The following is a 17,697-nucleotide window of genomic DNA, read 5'->3' on the forward strand; positions in this document are numbered from 1 at the left end:
CCGGAACAGTTTAAAAAAGTGAGTTCTAACAATCACAAGAAATTTCTCAGTTCTCATGATAAAGCAGGAAGAGAAGTTTAAGGGGGTCAGGAAAAGGATGAAAGAAACCTGATGCTGGCTTCACCTACCTCATCTTTCTTTTCCTAAAACTCCTTAGGCCACTCTCCATAAATGGTAAGTATCCATAGAGAAGACATCTCTGATCTAGAATCTCCCTATGCTTCCTTCCTGTTCCACCAAGTGTCTTATCACTGTTTCCTCTCAAGCTGACCACAGAATCATAAGTAACCAACATTGTTCAAGGGCATAAAGTTCCACAGAATAGAGAGTCCAGAAATAAACCCACACACCTACGGTCAATTAATCTTCAACCAAGGAGGCAAGAATATACAATGAGAAAAAGACGGTCTCTTCAGCAAGTGGTGTTGGGAAAGCTGGGACAGCCACATGTACATCAATGAAGTTGAAAACAGCCTCACACCACACACAAAAATAAACTCAAAATAGCTTAGAGACTTAAACATAAGACATGATGCCATAAAACTACTAGAAGAGATCATAATTTTGTAAAACATTTTCTGACATAAATCCTACCAATGTTTTCTTATCTCAGTCTTCCAAGGCAATAGAAATAAAAACAAAAATAAACAAATGGGACCTAATCAAACTTAGAAGCTTTTGCACAGCAAAGGAAACCACAAACAAAACGAAAAGACAACCTACAGATTGGGAGAAAATATTTGTAAACAATGCAGCTGACCAGGGCTTAATTTCCAAAATATACAAACAGCTCATACAACTCAACAACAAAAAAAACAAACAACCCAATCGAAAAATGGGCAGAAGACCTAAATAGACATTTCTCCAAAGAAGACATACAGATGCCCAATAAGCACATGAAAAGCTGCTCAACATCATTAATTATTAGAGAAATGCAAATCAAAACTACAATGAGGTATCACCTCACACCAGTCAGAATGGCCATCACTAAAAAGTCTACAAGTAACAAATGTTGGAGAGGGTGTGGAGAAAAGGTGGGAATGTAAGTTGGTGAAGCCACTTGGAAAACAGCATGGAGGTTCCCCAGAAAACTAAAAATAGAATTACCATATGATCCAGCAATCCCATTCCTGGGCATATACCCAGACAAAACTAATTCAAAAAGATACATGCACCCCCTATGTTCACAGCAGCACTATTCACAAGAGCCAAGACATGGAAGCAACCTAATGTCCATCGATGGATGAATGGATAAAGAAGATGTAGTATATATATATATATATATATATATATATATATATATATATATATATATAATGGAATAATACTCAGGCATGAAAAAGAACAAAATAAAGCCATCTGCAGCAACATGGATGCAACTAGAGACTACCGTACTAAGTCAGTCAGAAAGAGAAAGACAAATACCGTATGATATCACTTATATGTGGAATCTAAAATATGACACAAATGAATCTATCTACAAAACAGCAACAGACTCATGGACATACGGAACAGACTTGTGGTTGCCAAGGGCAAGAGGGATTGAGTGGGAGGTTGGAGTTAGGAGATGTAAGCTATTACATATAGAACGGATGAACAGCAAGGTCCTACTGTATAGCAAATGGAACTATATTCGATATCCTATGAGAAACTATAATGGAAAAGAATATAAAAAAAGGAATGTACATACATATATATAACTGAATCACCTTGCTGTACAGCAGAAATTAACACATTGTAAATCAACTGTACTTTAATTAAAAAAAAAAAGAGCATAAAGTTCCAGAAAGAGTATTAAGAAGTAAAACAGCAAGGGAATGAAAAAGTTTCTAAAACACATAGCACAAGGCAAGATACACAGCCCCCTCAGTCTTTGGCCTGGATATCATTAAAAGTCTAATAATGGACTTCCCTGGTGGCACAGTGGTTAGGAATCCGCCTGACAATGCAGGCAACACGGGTTCGAGCCCTGGTCCGGGAAGATTCCACATGCCACGGAGCAACTAAGCCCCCACGTGCCACAACTACTGAGCCCACGTGCCACAACTACTGAAGCCCGCGCAGGTAGAGCCCGTCCTCTACAATGAGAAGCCACCGCAATAAGAAGCCTATGCACCGCAGTGAAGAGCAGCCCCTGCTCACCGCAACTAGAGAAAGCCCGTGCGCAGCAACGAAGACCCAATGCAGCCAAAAATAAATAAATTTATTTAAAAAAAGTCTAATTGCTAGTTTCACAAGTCTATTCAACATGCCATTTCAGAAATAATTATAGTATTAGTTTGTGTTCTGGCTAACAGAGGTTTTTTTTTTAAAAAGACTGCTCTACTGTTTCCATGACAATCCCACTTTCAAATCACAACTTCAGAAGTACCAAAGTTAGTGTTGGCAAAACAGAGTATACCTGTCAATCCTACTCAAAATTACTCAGCTGTCACAATTTGATACATTAATTCAAAAGTTGACTGGAATACAAGATAATTTTTAGGGTAAGTTAATCTCTAAAATTCCGAAGAATAAATTATAAAATTAGTCATGAAATTTTTGATATTTTAAAATCACCATTCTGTTCTTTAAAACCAGCACTTCTGATCTCTCACTGTAAAAACAGTTGACTAGAATTTCATGACAGCTTATTTATATGGCTGAGAACACATCTGGTACCTAAATACAATTACAAGTTTTTGAGCCTCTTCTTTATCTGTTCTTCACATGGTTTAACGCAGACAGAACCACTCATTTGATACATTAAATAGCAGATAATCTGCTACATAGGCTTGAGAAAATTAAAAAAAAAAAATACGGCAAAATATAAGAGAAAGGAACATGCTTTCAAGGAATTTTCAATCTAGTGGAGAAGGACATGTTGCATCTTACAGTTAGTGCTGAGTAACAACCAAGATACAAAATGCAATGAAATGTGGTACAAGTAAGAAAGCAGAGAATTTCTATGGGAGCTGGGGAACCTCATTTTTGGGTATTTCATTTGCCTATATTCTAAATAGTTGGGATTTAAAGAGATAGGATCTTGAGGAAAATACTTGAGAGGCGAGGGTGGAGCAGCAACAGCAGAGACTTGAAGGGAGAACAGTACAGAATGCACTGGAAGAAAACTGAAGCAGAGAAGGAATAGCGAAAAAAACTATAACCAAGGCAAAATGGAAAGGTTGCCTTTGGAAAGGAAAGAGCATTATTTCCTCTTCTGAGAAAGAGCCAGGGAGTAAAAGACTGAAAATACAGGTACATTTTGAGATTATAAGAATCAGGGAGGAGATCATCTGCTTACACATAGGAGGCAGCTGAAGGGAAAATAAAAAATGTTAGATTGGTCACTGAAATGAGTCATGTAACAAAAGTAATACCAGGCAGCAGTGAAAACTAGATAGCTTGAAAGTACAGTGGGTCCAATCAGCATTCTGTGACCTTCTCCAGACACTTTTAATTGAGAAAGAAAGCTAAGGAGAGAGGGGCCAGTATGACAAAGGACCAATGGGGCAAGAAATCTATGGCCCCCCTGAAAGCACTGGAAAGAGGGCTGCCTTTGTGGTGCAGACTGGACAGGAAGGCAAATAAAATTCAAAGGGACTAACACATCAGCCCAGAGACCAGAAAAAAGGGGTTTCCACTAAACTTGATAGGAAGCAGAGAAAAGTGGTGGAAAAGCAGTAGAGTGACAGCCCTCCTGTTCTTCCTGAGGCCAGAGCAATGCTTTGCTGTTTTAAAGAAACTGCACTCACTGTATGACTTCCAGACCTCTCTGTTTCCACAGAATACAGACTACTAACTAAAGACATCCTTGCACAAAAGGATACTTAATATAATCTGGAAAGAAGTCTAGGTCTAAGTCTTAATATAACCCTGGAAGTACACTGCCTCAAGAAGCATGATATATTATCACATAAGCACCACCACCATTTCTACATTTATAGGAACCACTTTTTAAAAAATAAATTTATTTATTTTATTTATTATTTTTGGCTGTGTTGGGTCTTCGTTGCTGTGCACGGGCTTTCTCTAGTTGCGGCGAGTGGGGGCTACTCTTCGTTGCGGTGCACGGGCTTCTCATTGTGGTGGCTTCTCTTGTTGTGGAGCACAGGCTCTAGGCACGTGGGCTTCAGTAGTTGCAGCACGGGGGCTCAGTAGTTGTGGCTTGTGTGCTCTAGAGCACAGGCTCAGTAGTTGTGGTGCACGGGCTTAGCTGCTCCACGGCATGTGGGATCTTCCCGGACCAGGGCTCAAACCCGTGTCCCCTGCACTGGCAGGTGGATTCTCAACCACTGTGCCACCAGAGAAGCCCAGAACTACTTTTATTTGGAGATATATATTTCTAATAAGATTGCTACATTAATCATATTAAATGTCATAGAAAAAGAAATACTCAGTTTTAAACTAGAAGGCAATAAGAATACCAAATTCAACATATGCAAATGACACCATCAGCAATTTCACAAGTGAACTATTTCATATGCTAACATATATTCAACGTTCTTTAAAGAATTCTAACTTTGAGGGGCTTCCCTGGTGGCGCAGTGGTTGAGAGTCCGCCTGCCGATGCAGGGGACATAGGATCGTGCCCCGGTCTGGGAAGATCTCACATGCCGTGAAGCGGCTAAGCCCGTGAGCCATGGCCGCTGAGCCTGCGCGTCCGGAGCCTGTGCTCCGCAACGGGAGAGGCCACAATAGTGAGAGGCCTGTGTACCGCAAAAAAAAAAAAAAAAAAGAATTCTAACTTTGAAAAAACATGGGAAAATTACCAAGGCTTCAGATCAATCTATGGAAAGACAAAAACAAAAAAAAATCCCAGAAGATTAAAAGTAATAGTAACAGTCCTAGTGTATGAGCAAACATGAGGACTCTTTGGACCTATCAGAAAATAAGTGCAAAAATAGTAATATGGACAGTGTTCTTATAATTCCTAATTTGATTGTTAGATAAAGCACAAAAGGAAGAAATACCCAGAAACTCACTCCTAAAAGGTAATAACATATCAATTCTCATTGGAGATTAAAGTATTTAAGCCATCAGCTAAAAAGTATTTGTAGTCTCAGTGCAAACAGGTTCTAATGAATGGAAAAATGAGCATTACAACACATAAAGCAATTCCATGGATTTAACTTAAATAAAAGCCAAAATAGTACATTTCACTTCTGATGTTAATCCAACTTGGATCAAATTAAATACAATTGACAGAAACAAGAAATACAGTACAGGGACTTCCCTGGTGGCGCAGTGGTTAAGAATCCACCGGCTGGGCCTCCCTGGTGGCGCAGTGGTTGAGAGTCCGCCTGCCGATGCAGGGGATACGGGTTCATGCCCCGGTCCGGGAGGATCCCATATGCCGCGGAGCGGCTGGGCCCGTGAGCCATGGCCGCTGAGCCTGCGCGTCCGGAGCCTGTGCTCCGCAACGGGAGAGGCCACAACAGTGAGAGGCCCGCATACCGCAAAAAAAAAAAAAAAAAAAAAAAAAAGAATCCACTGGCTAATGGTCCGGGAAGATCCCACATGCCATGGAGCAACTAAGCCCATGCATCACAACTACTGAGCCTGAGCCCTAAAGCCCACGAGCCACAACTACTGAGCCCACGCACTGCGACTACTGAAGCCTGCACACCTAGAGCCCGCGCTCTGCAACAAGAAGCCACCACAATGAGAAGCCTGAGCACCGCAACGAAGAGCAGCTCCTGCTCGCCACAACTAGAGAAAGCCTGCATGCAGCAACGAAGACCCAACGCAGCCAAAAGTAAATAAATAAAATAAATTTATATTAAAAAAAAGAAATACAGTACAGCATTTAAGGGCATGGGCTCTGGAGTCAGGCCAGCCTGGCTTTAAAGCCAGCCTCCATCACCACACAGCTAAGGAACATGAGATGCTTAGCACAGTGCCAGGCAACCTGTCTTCTCTTCCTCCTAAGAGCCTGACCGTAACTTAAAAGTAATCCTATTTTCATCATTGTTCCTGAACCTATCACTGGGCTATAGTCCTGGACAAGATGTATGAATCAAACTCAAAGATCTAGTCATAACTGTCCCTATGTCTGCTCTAATAAAAATAGAAGAAAAAGAGAAATCTTTGCTTCCCTTAACAGAATTCACCGCACAGCCACACACTTTAAAATTAACTCCTCACTTACTGTTTAAGAGGATGGAGTAGAAATTTCCACTACTTTCTCTGCTAGAAAATCATCCCAAAACAATGACAGTAAAAAAAAAGAAAAAACTGGGGTGGGCCTCCCTGGTGGCGCAGTGGTTGAGAGTCCGCCTGCCGATGCAGGGGATACGGGTTCGTGCCCCGGTCTGGGAGGATCCCATATGCCGCGGAGCGGCTGGGCCCGTGAGCCATGGCCGCTGAGCCTGCGCGTCCGGAGCCTGTGCTCCGCAACGGGAGAGGCCACAACAGTGAGAGGCCCGCATACCGCAAAAAGAAAAAAAAAAAAAAAAAAAAAACTGGGGACTTCCCTGGTGGTCCAGCGGTTAAGAATCCGTCCTGCAATGCAGGGAACGCCAGTTCGATCCCTGGTTGGGGAACTAAGATCCCACATGCCGCAGGGCAACTAATTTAAGCCCGCGCGCCGCAACTAAGACCCGGCGCAGCCAAAAAATAAATAAATATTAAAAAAGAAAAAACTTGATTCAGTGTGTAATCCTGAAGATCAATCTTAAATGCTTAGAGAGGGAGTTAATAGACTTGCCCTGAGAACCCCAGAAAGGCATTAACTAGAAAGCATGAGGTATCACAGCAGGTGGAATTGAGAAATGGTGATAAGAAAAAGAGACTGTCCCAGTGAAAGTCTGCCTTAAGGAGTATAACTTTTTCTTCCTGGTCTGTGCAATTTCAGCATTTGGCTTTGAAAACCACAGGCCTTAGTAATTGCTGGTTAAAAAAAAAAAATTCTGGGCTTCCCTGGTGGCGCAGTGGTTGAGAGTCCGCCTGCCGATGCAGGGGACACGGGTTCGTGCCCCGGTCTGGGAGGATCCCGCATGCCGCGGAGCGGTTGGGCCCGTGAGCCATGGCCGTTGGGCCTGCGCGTCCGGAGCCTGTGCTCCGCAACGGGAGAGGCCACGACAGTGAGAGGCCCGCATACAGCAAAAAAAAAAAAAAAAAAAAAAAAAAAAAAAAAATTCTCCCCAAGATAAAAAGGGGAAAATATTTCCTCTTATCTTAGTAGATCATATTTTGACTTATAATTATAAAGCCTTTCTCGCAAATATTATTTCTAATTAGTAAGTCTTATAAGGCCACCAGATTTTGGAAATTATTGCTATGTCCTATGAAAATAACCTTTACTTACAGTCAAAAAAAATTAATTTTGATATCTTGTCTTCTAAATAATTTGTTATTCTGGTAATAGTATGTAAGGTTTTTGAAGGGTTTAAATACATGCAGGCTCTAGTTGTTAAGCCGGAAGAGGACCACTGACATGTGCCCTGTTCCCACAAGCCCAAAGTTAAAAATAAAACCAATGACCTAGATCTTGGGAATTATTTAAATTACCTAATACTTCTTTTAAGAAACAACTAACAGATGAGGGAGAATGGACACAAACTTTTACTTGTTTAGGCACAGGCTTTCCATGGTAGGATACTCAAGAAACTGATTAAGACAAGTTGCTCCCGGGGCAGGTGCTGGCAATTCGCATAGAGTACAATAAGAAATGTGTCCCTGGAGCTGTGCAGAGGCCCTGAGAAAAAGTACTGAGAAACTGGAAGACAAGAGTAAGAGACTCATCACTGTATATCCTTCTGTTCTGTTGGACTTTTGACACACGTTAATGTAGTTACTTACTCACAAATTATTACAATAAAAAATTGTAAACTGCCTTAATTACTTGCAAATATCCAATCCTTCCTATTTCTTATTTTAAGTTACTAAATTCCACTTTTCTTCCCCAAAAAAACTGCCTTCAGAAAGTTGCCTTAGCATTTCAATTTTTGCATTTTCAATGATATATCAACATACCCACGAATAACTGACCTCCTGAGTTATTTTTATTTTAAGACCCTTGAGAATCCACAGGATCAACACTTAGCTAGGTAGTTATCTGCAGGGTGTCTTATGATACTGATCAACTATTTCACATTTGCCTGGCATACACAGAGTCCCAAACAGTCAAGGGATCACCATGCTTTATACCATCAGAATTCAGTAGCTATTCAACAAATTCTTGAACAATTTGACAACATCAAATCTATAAAAATACTGACTCTCTTTTACCTATCCTGGCAATATATCTTAATTTACCAAATCGAAAACATGAGGTATAGGGACTTCCCTGGTGGCGCAGGGGTTAAGAATCCACCTGCCAATTCAGGGCACACAGGTTCGAGCCCTGGTCCGGGAAGATCCCACATGCCACGGAGCAACTAAGCCTGTGCGCCACAACTACTGAAGCCCGCGCGCCTAGAGCCCGTGCTCTGCAACAAGAGAAGCCACCGCAATGAGAAACCCGCGCACAAGGAAGAGTAGCCCCCACTCGCCACAACTAGAGAAAGCCCGCATGCAGCAACGAAGACCCAACGTAGCCAAAAAGAAATATAAATAAATAAATAAATAAATAAAGTAAAAAAAAAAATTAGGTATACAATAAGGTCACATGAAATAACCTAATTATTGAAAAAGGTAAAGTATATCTAGTCAATAAAGTATTACGTACTTATTAAAAATGCTGAATATGAACATAAAACAACACTAAAAAATGCTTATGATAATGTAAACACAAGTGGGAAAAAACAAGGGCACAAAACTATATTAGGATTACAATTATGTTTTTAAAAAGACAATCAAACATAAGAGTGCCCTACAGAAAATTATTTTATTTATATGCAGTTCAAAAACAGGCAAAACTAATTAACCTATGATGTTAGAAGGATAGTAATTACTCTTGAAGTGAGGAGAGGTAGTAACTATCAGGATAATTGAGGGGAGTTTCCGGGATGCTAGTTCTGTTGTTTCTTGACTTGTGTGTTATTACCAATGTGTTCACTTTGTGAAAATCCATCAAACTGCACATTTAGGATTTGTGCTCTTGTGCACAGTATACTTCATTTAAGTTTTAAAACTTGTATCTAAAACAAAAGATAAAAATAAAACCTACTCCGGGCTTCCCTAGTGGCGCAGTGGTTGAGAGTCCACCTGCCAATGCAGGGGACATGGGTTTGTGCCCCAGTCCAGGAAGATCCCACATGCCGCGGAGCGGCTGGGCCCGTGAGCCATGGCCGCTAGGCCTGCACGTCCGGAGCCTGTGCTCCGCAACGGGAGAGGCCACAACAGTGAGAGGCCCACGTACCGCAAAAAAAAATAAATAAATAAAATAAAACCTACTCCAATGCTAATTATATTAGGACAGCAGCATTATATAACTTTTATTTCCTCAATTTTAAAGATTTTCTGAAATACATTTAGGCCGCATTAAATCCTTTCTAGAATAATAAAGCATAAGTGCTTCCTATGTGCCAGACCTGTTCAAAGTACTTTATACACATTAGATCATCTAATCCTCAGAAAATCATCAAATCCTCATAACAACCCTAAGAAGTAGGTGTGTTATTACTGTCATTTTAAAAGGGAAGAAACTGCCACACAGAGGTTGAATAACACCCAATATAACACAGCTCCTAAGTGGTAGAGCCTTAACATGAACCAAGGTCATCTGGCTCCCAAGCTCATGCTGAGACATTATCCATACCACCTCCGTAATAAAATTTTACTCTTTCATAGTGGAGGAAAAAAATAATAATTAAGAAAATAAGTTATTTAATCAATCTAAATCATTACTACTATATTACTTTATTAGCTTTCTGTGCAGTTAGATGCTAAAATATAGGTGCAAAATTGCATGTTACAATAAGGGGTATAATCATATGGAGTGACTGGAAGTTACTCAGAGCTTACAGAAGTATATACTAGTAATATACCTCTCTTCTATTCTGTTCTTGTCCATGAGAGGCTGCTTAATCCACTGGTTAACCAGTCTTTGTCCTTGAGGGGTTTTGCATTTATTCAGCAATGCAGCCAGAGACTGAGAGCCAGTAGTATCTTCAACGGAACCCTAGTGAACAAAAAATAAAATAGAAAAATGGCACGCTCATTAGTGAAAACTTTACTATGCCATGAATAATGATTAAGTAATTTGGGGAACAAGAACACTTAACCCTGGGAATTCCCTGGCAGTCCAGTGGTTAGGACTCTGTGCCCACACTGCCGAGGGCCTGGGTTCGATCCTTGGTCAGAGAACTAAAATCCCACAAGCCACGCAGCTAAAAAAAATTTAAAAATAACCAACCCCTACACTCCCCAAACTTGTAAAAACAAACAAACAAAAAACACTTAACATTCTTCAAATATTAAACAGAAATGTACACAAAGGTTCCTCATCCGAAAATCAAACTTTCAACCTGTTAATCTGATTTTCTGCTGTATATTTTCCACCAAACCAAAACCACCAAATTACTGCAGTTCTAGACATAAAACTTCTTAGAATGTAATTTTTTAAAAACTGCTATTAGGGCTTCCCTGGTGGCGCAGTGGTTGAGAGTCCGCCTGCCGATGCAGGGGACACGGGTTCGTGTCCCGGTCTGGGAAGATCCCACGTACTGCGGAGCGGCTGGGCCCGTGGGCCATGGCCACTGAGCCTGCGCGTCCGGAGCCTGTGCTCCGTAATGGGAGAGGTCACAACAGTGAGAGGCCCGCGTACCGCAAAAAAAAAAAAAAAAAAAAAAAAACCTGCTATTAATACACAAAATTATTCATAAAACCAGGACAAATACTGTTTATATAGCTTGCAATTAGAAAAATACAGTAATTCAAAACTATCTATTTTAAGTATAATATTTCAAAATATTTAAGCTCCTTAGTAAGAGTCTTTTATACACACACACACACACACACACAGAGAGAGAGAGAGAGAGAGAGACATTTTTAACCACTCAATATTTTTAACCCATGTATTTTTTTTTTTTTACCTGGAAAAGGTTAAGGGCTCTGACTGCTGCAATATCCAATTTCATGTACTGGCTGAAGTCAAAAGTAGTCAGTTCAAACTGTCCGAAGTTTGAATCATCTGATAAGAGTTCTAGAAACTTGATTACTGCACACAATGAAGAAACTGCAACCTAAGATTAAGAATTTAAAATAAGAGATGACTATCACTAGAATTCCGGAGATTTTTTTAAAAAACAAATGGCAAGATGAAAATAATTTCAAACACTATCATTTTCCCTGTTCTTTCCCAATCCAAACCAAGAAAATCAGACAAAGTTTAAATAAACCTAAGACTAAAAAATGATTTTCAGAAAGTGAAAATTTACTGTAACAGCAACATTATTTATAATAGCCAAAAGTAGAAATTATGCAAATGTCCACCAAGAGTAAAATGGATACAGCCTGGCATGTTCACATTGTGGAATACTACACACAACAACAGATATAAGCACAAACAATCCACAACAACATGCAACAATATAGATAAATCTCACAAACATAATACTGAACAAAAGAAATCAAACACAAGAGCATGAACTGTATGAGTCCATTTATATAAACCTCAAAAATAGACCAAACTAATCCATACTGTCAGAGGTAAGAAGCAGGGTTACCCTTGGTGGAGGTAACAACTGGAAGAAAACAAAAAGGGTCTTTACGATCCTGCTACTCTTCTGTTTCATGGGTGCTGGTCATGTAGGTACTTATAATTTATGAAAATTTAGTTATACACTTATGATATATGCACTTTCCTATATGTGTATTTAAATAAAAAGTTTAAATAAACTGCCTATATTACTACTGTAACATAAAATAAAGACGCTAAGGACATCAAACTGATAGCCCAATGACAAGTTCTACTTATACTCGATACCAGATTCATTGTGAATGTGCATATATTTCCTAATTGATAACACAGTCATCCATCTGCCTCTGCCAAACTCTAACAAATATATAAGGTTGTCACAAGAATCTCCTGCTACGTCACCACAAGGCACAGATAACACCTTTTAGTAGCTCTAAAAGCTTCTTCCCATTTTCAACGCTGAAGTAAGTTTCTCTAATACAGATCTACCTTGACTTATGATGGGGTTACATCCCAATAAACGCATCATAAATGTAAAATGCATTTAATACACCTAACCTACTGAACATTGTAGCTTAGCCTCACCTACCTTAAATGTGCTCAGAGCATTACATTAGCCTATAGTTGGGCAAAATCATCTAACACAAAGCCTACTTTATAATAAAGTTGAATAACTCAAAATTTATTGAATACTGTGCTGAAAGTGAAAAACAGAATGGTTCTATGGGTACAGCATGGTTGTAAGTGTATCGGCCATTTAACCCTTGTGATTGCGTGGCTGATTGGGAGCTGCTACACGCTGCCCTGCCCAACATCACAAGAGAATTGCACCGAGTATTGTTAGCCCAGGAAAAGGTCAAAATGAGAAGTACAGTTTCTTCTGAATGCATATCACTTTCGCACCATTATAAAGTAAAAAAAAATTGTAAGTTGAACCACCATAAGTCAGGGAACATCTATATTGGGATTATTGCTCATACACAACTGCTTCTGATTCTGTCACACAAGAAAAGTAAAACAGGTAAACTTAGTTTATAAGGATCAAACTATTATGTGATAAGCAATCACTGCAAGATCATGATAGTAATAATAGTCTCTGTTTATTGTAGTTTGAAATCAATTTTCAAAATTATAAGCTAGAGCTTGCTCTTATTTAAATATACAATTCTTCATTTTACTTATCAGTGATCCACAAATAACCTGTCAAGAGTTTCTAATATTTTACCATAAAAATACATCCCTCAAACCATACTTGCCTCAAAGATTTGAAAAACTGAAGATAAACTTCAACCACTGAAAAATCCCATAAAAAGTTACATTGTTTGCATATTCATTTCTACACTGAACATACATAACCAGTGCCAATTTTTGAATTGTTTAAATGTAACATTTATTATGCAACTATTATGCACTGTATATACTTTCACCCTTATTACTTCCTAATCTCCACAACGATCCTTTAAGACAGATAATGAAACTGAAGTAATTTATTAAAACCCCCACAGCTCGTACATTATAAAACTTTGATAGGTCTTTTTCCCCCTAAACAACTAAGCTACCTCACCTACTTAGGTGACAGTAATCAGGCTCTTTCAGGTGAAACCAATAAAACAATAAACTCTTCCTTACCCCAAGAATATATATAGTGTAAATATAATGAAATTATATTTAAGGTTATGTTTAAATTTTTCTAGTCAGTCCTTGAGTTTTTCACAAGCTTCTTCATAGATTAAAATAAGCTTAAATATCAGTGATCCAGTTTAGGCTTTGAGATATAGATGACAGAAGTAGCCTTCTAAAAAGTCACTATTTAATGATAAATCCACATTTGTAATCCACATACCTGATTCTCCATTTCTGGCAACACAGCACTATTCATCTGTTCTCCCTTTTTGCCTTTCAACAACCGGTTGAGGTCCTGATAAATATCTTTTGTGGAAAAGTCAGCTCTTTTTCTTTCTGTGATCAGAATTCCTCCTCTCTGAATAACCTATTTTACAAGAAATATTTTAAATTACTAGGAGAAAAGGAACAAGAAAAGCAATAAGGAAAGCTGTATCACTGACAAATATAAAGTGACAACAGATTAACAAATTATTAACCCACATTAAATTTTTATACAACATGCAAGAAGACATTGGTAATATATGTATTAACATGTATTTTTAAAATCTGTAAATCAAATTTTCATGGAAATTTAAAATTAGGCTCACATAAAGCTTTCAAAAAATAGTCTCAATAGTAAAAACTCTTAACAGAATAATACTTGTGGAAAGTTCCCTAAATACTATTTATACTAAAAATGCCCATCACAGATATGCTAACTCTCAAGTAGTTCTTATTGTATTTGAGGCTCATGAGAAGAAAAGAATCCTTGGGGGGAATACAACATCCCTTAAATATTTAAATAATAAACCATATATCTATACAAATAGCAAAATCGAACTTTGTTAAAATAAAAGAATCAGTAAAATAATAAGAGGCTAGGGCTTCCCTGGTGGCACAATGGTTAAGAATCCACCTGCCAATGCAGGGGACATGGGCTCGAGCCCTGGTCCGGGAGGATCCCACGTGCCATGGAGCAACTAAGCCCGTGTGCCACAACTGCTGAGCTTGCGCTCTGGAGCCTGCGAGCCACAACTACTGAGGCTGCATACCACAACTACCAAAGCCTGTGTGCCTAGAGCCTGTGCTTCACAGCAAGAGAAGCCACCGCGATGAGAAGCCAGCGCACCGTAATGAAGACCCAACGCAGTCAAAAATTAATTAAAATAATAATAATAATAGGCTAAAGTTCCACTTGAACTATTAAAAATTAATCCTGAAGAACTACAACTTATTTGATATATCCAGGCTAAATACAGTCATAGTTTTTTTTTCTTTAATGGCCCTAAATCACCTCTTCCCCACCCTGCACCCCCCAACTGTGAAAGCACTCCTTTTATCAATTGTGATCCCTTTAAAATGGCACTGAGTTACTCTTTCGGAAGGCGGGAGGAGGGGGGATGATCTGAGGTAGAGCAAGTCTTAAGAAACAGCTCCTTCTGAAGTCCTAATAAAGATACAAAGTTTCTATCAAAGACAAACATCAAGACATTCCTCAAAGCCCTGTTGTGATTAGATTTAAAAGGTTTTGACTTAAAAATTTTTTTTCCTTAAGTAAAACAGTATTATGTTAATTTAGAGCCATTCCTAGCCTTGGATTCTCCTCTATCTCTACACTCCATTTCCTTACCTGCCTCAGTTTTCCCATGTCTCCAGCAGTCTCTCCTCCTGGTAAAACACATTCCTTTGGTCCAATCTGAATCAGGAGAGCCTCCAGATTGGAGAACTGATCATTATCGGGAAACTCACACAGTCCTAGCTTCCTCTGTATGGAGTCAACATACCCAACTCCAACCTGTCTTTGGCCATCAACTGTAGACATTTTAACACCCACAACACCAATGGAAGCTGACATATCGTTGTTACCAAAGAGAATGTCTTCAAACTGAGAAAGATTACCTGGAGAAGCCTAAGCAAAAATAAAGAAAAATTTTAAGAAACTGTTGAATGTACTTTAAAACTTTAATAACCAACAGAAATTACCCAACCTAGATGAATTTTATTAATTAAACGTTTTCTTACCAAAATAAATTACTTATAACCATATAGTCCAATTAATATTACCACATTTTCTATAAAGTATCCTCCCTACTTTTCCAATTAATTTCAGAACACTTGGGCACATCTAAAAGTAATAGTATCAAAAGCGATTTTCAGTTTGAAATTTGGCATCTAAGTTTACACTCACTCACACAATCATTGAGGTACCCAAAGTGATAACCCTCTCAATGGTATGCCTAAATTTCTACACTCTGCCAAACTACCTATTGGTTGCACATATCAGAATTTTCAGAGTAGTTATACCACATAGAAAAACAGTATTATTAGCTTAAATATTAACCTTGGATAGACATCTCTCTATATCAATGTATTTATTTGTAAAATGCAGAGATTCTTCTAGATCAATGATTTCTAAATAAAGGGTCTTTGACCAATTTTGTTTGTTTGTTTGTTTTTGGCTGTGCCGGGTCTTAGTTGCAACACGCGGGATCTTTGTTGCCACATTCAGGATCTTTGTTGCGGCATACAGGATCTTTAGTTGAGGCATGTGGGATCTTTTAGTTGCGGCATGCGGGATCTTTAGTTGTGGCAGGTGGGATCTAGTTACCTGACCAGGGATCGAACCCGGGCCCCCTGCATTGGGAGTGCGGCATCTTAACTACTGGACCACCAGAGAAGTCCCTGACCTATTTTCAAAATTTCAAAAAGATTAGAAATCTCTTTAAGACTGTACAAGGTTAAGTAAAGGGTCAAGTTTCTTTGCTTTTGGCTCCACCTGTGTCAAGCTGGTGGGTAACAGTACTTCAACATGATCAGAAGCTAACAGGTTGCTGTTAACGTGAGGCATTTCTGGGGCAACTGATGGACCATGGTATGAAACATGAGATAGTCAGAAATAGTCCAAATGCGCACTGTGACAAGCCAAATTTAAGCAACAAGTAGCCATCAACAGTTCTCAAATGTCTTTAGCATCATAATCATGATAATCATTTATCTTTTCCCAATATGGTTCTGAATATCCTGTAACTATATATGGATTATTGATTAAAATCTGGATCAAAAATGAAATGGAGGAAGTTCCCTGGCAGTCTAGCAGTCAAGACTTCGCACTTCCACTGCAGGGGGCTTGGGTTCAATCCCTGCGACCAAAAAAAAAAAAAAAAAAAAAAAAGGAAAGCTAGTATTACCTGATACTCAAATTTTAAAAGCACTGATTCAATCACAAATGTGAACATATTTTCACATACATGCTTTGGATTTACACGCACAGGTTATGCACACCTTAAAAAAACTCTCAAAAGTAAACTAGAAGCTAGCTTATCAAGTAAGATCCCGCAAGCCGCACAACAAGGCCAAAAATTTAATTAAAAAAAAAAAAGTCAATTATAGAGGTCAACTATCCCAAATATCACTAATACTTTACAATAGAATCAATAAGCTAAAAATTAAAAGATAAATCAGTTTTAGCAGTTTTAGATCTGAACTTCTTAAAATAAATATCAGGATGAAGATACTATCTTTTAACCTGACAAAGATACATATTTGAAGATTTTTTTCCCCCTGATCTAAAAGGTAGGGGTTAAAAACAATGCATCTCAAAGGATTCTGATGACACAAAGGAGTGAGGTGTGATGGGCTGATAATCCAGTTAATCAGCTGAACTCACGATCCCACATTTTGGTGTTGTTACTAACTGAGCTCTGTGAAGAATGAGATAGAAAAACATCACTTTGCGGTACCCCTCAATTTTCTATTAAAATCTTTCAAAATGTAGGATAAAACTATAAGTCCCACTTTTCTCAGTAAAGTAGCAACGAAAATTCCAAGGAAATTCCATAATAAAGAATGATAAATGCTCTCAGATATAATCTTCAGTACATGTCGACATTTACAAAGGCGGGGGGTGGTGACAGCAGGCAGTATGGAAGGAATATTGAAGAGTATTCTATTTGGGGCAGCACCAACATCAAGTGTTGAAATGTTGTATTAAACCTCACAAAAAAACTTTCACAGGGCTTTCACGTCAGAAAACATCTTAAAAACCTTCTAATTTTACTGTTTATAAAGAAACAGATACAGGAGAAGGCTGGGAAATTTGCCAAGGTCATGCAGAGGGACAGAGGAGAAATGAGATCAGCCAAATACAAGCCCAGAACACTGTCCCGCCTTACCACACATTTATTCCCTTTCAAGGATAAATCTCACCTCCCCAACATTTTAACCATTATCCAATATTTATGTGAAGGTATTGTGTGTGAACAAACAGAAACATGATTTTACAGACTAAAAATAAAGATAGTCCTTAAATAAAACAAAATAGTACCCCCATCTCCATGAAGGCATGAGAAGCACGTCAATAAGCCCTTCTAGGCACACCTAGGAATATGATCAGCATTAAACAAAGTTCCACACTTCTAAAAAATTAGTCTAATGAAAGAGAAAGGAACATACAAATATCCAAACATATTAAAAACGTGTATAATCAGATATTTGGGATATGTAAATTTGCGTGATATTACTTCAAAAAC

The 17,697-nt window shown here is 38.6% G+C and overlaps 1 protein-coding gene across 2 annotated transcripts in view; it reads right to left on the reverse strand.

The window, feature by feature from the left end:
- Nucleotides 1-17,697, reverse strand: part of MSH2 (mutS homolog 2) — a 75,952-nt gene that overhangs the window by 50,893 nt on the left and 7,362 nt on the right. For both annotated transcript variants that reach the window (XM_081254041.1, XM_081254040.1), the window contains exons 3-6: nt 14,799-15,077; nt 13,407-13,553; nt 10,959-11,108; nt 9,912-10,045 (exon numbers count right to left, since the gene is read on the reverse strand). In XM_081254041.1, the coding sequence (XP_081110167.1) occupies nt 9,912-10,045; nt 10,959-11,108; nt 13,407-13,553; nt 14,799-15,077 (710 nt within the window). The remainder of the gene's footprint in view (nt 1-9,911; nt 10,046-10,958; nt 11,109-13,406; nt 13,554-14,798; nt 15,078-17,697) is intronic.

The sequence above is a fragment of the Mesoplodon bidens genome (assembly GCF_964165515.1).
Source record: "Mesoplodon bidens genome assembly, chromosome: 14".
Classification (NCBI taxonomy): domain Eukaryota; kingdom Metazoa; phylum Chordata; class Mammalia; order Artiodactyla; family Ziphiidae; genus Mesoplodon; species Mesoplodon bidens.